The sequence below is a fragment of the Trachymyrmex cornetzi genome, unplaced genomic scaffold (assembly GCF_001594075.2).
Source record: "Trachymyrmex cornetzi isolate Tcor2-1 unplaced genomic scaffold, Tcor1.1 scaffold320, whole genome shotgun sequence".
Classification (NCBI taxonomy): Eukaryota; Metazoa; Arthropoda; class Insecta; order Hymenoptera; family Formicidae; genus Trachymyrmex; species Trachymyrmex cornetzi.
Window position 1 is genome coordinate 1,440,222 of NW_017297898.1, and position 3,006 is coordinate 1,443,227.

Sequence of the window (3,006 nt, forward strand, 5' to 3'; positions counted from 1 at the left end):
ATATATACACGAGCGTAACCAAAGAGGGGCGGAAAAGGTCGATCGTGCCTCTCAAATTTTAAAAAAGAACAAAAATAATTACAAAAAATTTACAAACTATATATGCTTAATGAGTATACACAAAAAATTGATTTTAGAAAAGAACAAAGAATTAGACAGAAAGATTTTCTTAAAATCCAAGACGACTAGTATTATAAATTTAAGTTTTTCTAGTTCAAAGAATTAGTTCACAATTTTAAAAGAAAAATAAAGCAAATTAGTAAATTAAATATATGAGATTTTGAGATTTATCTACTAAGTGTAGTTGATTAAAAATAATATATGAAATACGTACACAAAACAAATTCAAGTTCACTTAATTACTGCGTCTCTTTCCCCTTAAATTTATGAAAGTCTCAAGTCTCAATTTCAATTTGTCTCATTCCTTTACACAAAATTCTGGCACATGAATATACACTGCAATATACACACAGTATATTACAATACAGACATCTATAAATTGACTTCATTTCACGAAAATTTGTCAAGAATTTTATTACATTTTATTTATTAATATATTCTTATTAATAATTTTAAAAAATGTCCATTAAATAACTTTCTTATTTATTCGTATACTTTAGTATGCGAATTGCTGGTGAACAAAAATTTATTTTAATTCTTTATATACTTTTTCAAAGAATTTCTGTACAAATTTTTCGGAATTTCGTAAATTTTCTTCAATATTATAACTTAAAAAATTTCTCATTGTTAGATATATTTTTAGAAATTGAACTTTTCAGAACAAAATACTAAGAAAGTCTACATTTAAAAAATTTTTTATAGGTATATTTTATATACTTATGTGAATTCTGAAATATATCAAGATTTTATTTATATTTTTCGGAAAAAAACATACAGTCTGGAGAAATTTAAGATATTTTTCAAAAATTCTTTATAAATTTAAAATATAAAAATTCTTAAAATGATTATGAAATATATCTATTATAAATTTTTTTTCCATCATAGTCGTTGTCAGTCAATCAGATATTAATAATTAATGTTCGCGCGCGAGAGAGACGCGAATAAAGAAAGCTGCTATGTAGAATAGGTATAATTACAGATCAAGTATTTGTACCTACAGATTAAATATTTGTATCTAATACTCATTTAACTAACAAACTACAATATTACGATAGCAGGGTTGCGTTCAGAATCATCATCTTGGTGTGTACCAAGGTACGTTCAAAAATAATTGTATATAAAGACTCTTGTTAAAACATAAAAATAAAAATCTAAGTAAAGGGCATATAAGAGTCAATAATCAAAAACACTTAAATATAAAATATAGACATATAATAGTAATAAAATTCTTCGATAAAATTCTTACACATGTTTCGATGGTATAACAATAATATAACTCGTTGGTCTAACAATAATTACATGTTTTGTTCACTATGGATTGCGATTATAATTATGAGAAATCTGAAGATATAGCTCGATCAAGAAGCCGAAATATGTAATTATTGTTAGACCAACGAATTATATTATTGTTATACCATCGAAACATGTGTAAGAATTTTATCGAAGAATTTTATTATTATTATATGTCTATATTTTATATTTAAGTATTTTTGATTATTGACTCTTATATGCCCTTTACTTAGATTTTTATTTTTATGTGCACCAAGATGTTGTATTCTTATTTAACATTAGATGAACAATAAGGATAAAATGACATCTGAGAGCATTCAAATAACAATTCTGAACACATTCTTTTGACACCCAGCATCTTCGCTTTACTCTTTTCAGTACCAAATATATATCTATCTCATTTTAAGTGTAAAAAGTGTAAACAAGTCGAAGAGACCAATTGGTATGAAACACGAAGCGCGATCTGGCGCGATCGAAACATAACCTACAAATCTTCGTTGTATTTCGTGGTGATTTAATCGAGTGAAAATTGGTAAAAATGTCCTTAAAAAGGAAACTGACGCAGGACGATCTGCGTAAAGCGATGAGTGAACACAAGAAGAAATTCGGAATCGTTAAAAAGATCGACTCACCGTTGGCAAAATATCCTTTTTGTAATACTCTATAATGCTATTTGAGGTTAACATACGTTTCATACATTTTAAAATGATCATATTAACACGTTATGTTAAAAAATTAATTAAAATCGCGTTGTCAGTGGCTTTTATTGTATAATGTTCTTGTTAAGCTTAATTTTATATATTATCGAATGTTCAGAACTTTACTGTAAATAACGCATTACAGCACTTTGAGAAGAATATGATATGATCATGTTATAATTAAATTGATACCATTATATTCAATGAAATACATTGACATATGTATTTTACTATTATTGTATATGTATATATTATGTTGTTATAAATTGTATTATTTATTAGTATAATGTTATTTTTAAGATTAATCTTGAAGGTATCCTTAACACTGATAAACACATATTCAGATTCAGGACAGCTTATGTGCATTTTATGTAAATCAGTGGTACGGAATGAAACAATTTGGCCTGTTCACTTAAATTCTAAGATACACAAGGATAATGTTGCGTTAGCAAAAAAGACTAAACTAGAAACAGAAAGTACTGTAAAAACACCTAATGTTCAAACATTCAAAAGGCCTCCGTCTCCATCTCAAAATACTTCCCCAAATAAAAAGATAAAAGGAATATTGAAAAACTTTAGCCAGCCAGTGGTACAGGCTAAGTCAAATTTACCAGCAGATTTTTTTGATGATAATTCAAAGAAAGTTAACAATACATCTGTTCTAACGCAAAAGTTAGAGAGCAAAGAGAAAGATTCCATAGTTAATACTATGGATGTACAACATGCTGAAGAGGAAGAAAAAGAGAAAGAAAAAGAAAAAGTAAAGGATACGAATCAAGCTGTTCTTCCAGAAGGATTTTTTGATGACCCAGTGATGGATGCTAAGGTAAGGTTGCCTTAAAAATAATAACTGTCACCAAAATTTCTATTAATTTAGAAGATTATATATATATATATA

At 26.8% G+C, this 3,006-nt stretch overlaps 1 protein-coding gene across 1 annotated transcript in view; it reads left to right on the forward strand.

Moving 5' to 3' along the window:
* Positions 1–1,883: 1,883 nt before the first annotated feature.
* The window catches only part of LOC108762737 (zinc finger protein 830), a 1,722-nt gene continuing 599 nt past the window's right edge, over positions 1,884–3,006 (forward strand). The window contains exons 1-2 of the mRNA XM_018509871.1: positions 1,884–2,052; positions 2,445–2,934. Coding sequence (XP_018365373.1) covers positions 1,949–2,052; positions 2,445–2,934 — 594 coding nt within the window. The 5' untranslated portion in view covers positions 1,884–1,948. The remainder of the gene's footprint in view (positions 2,053–2,444; positions 2,935–3,006) is intronic.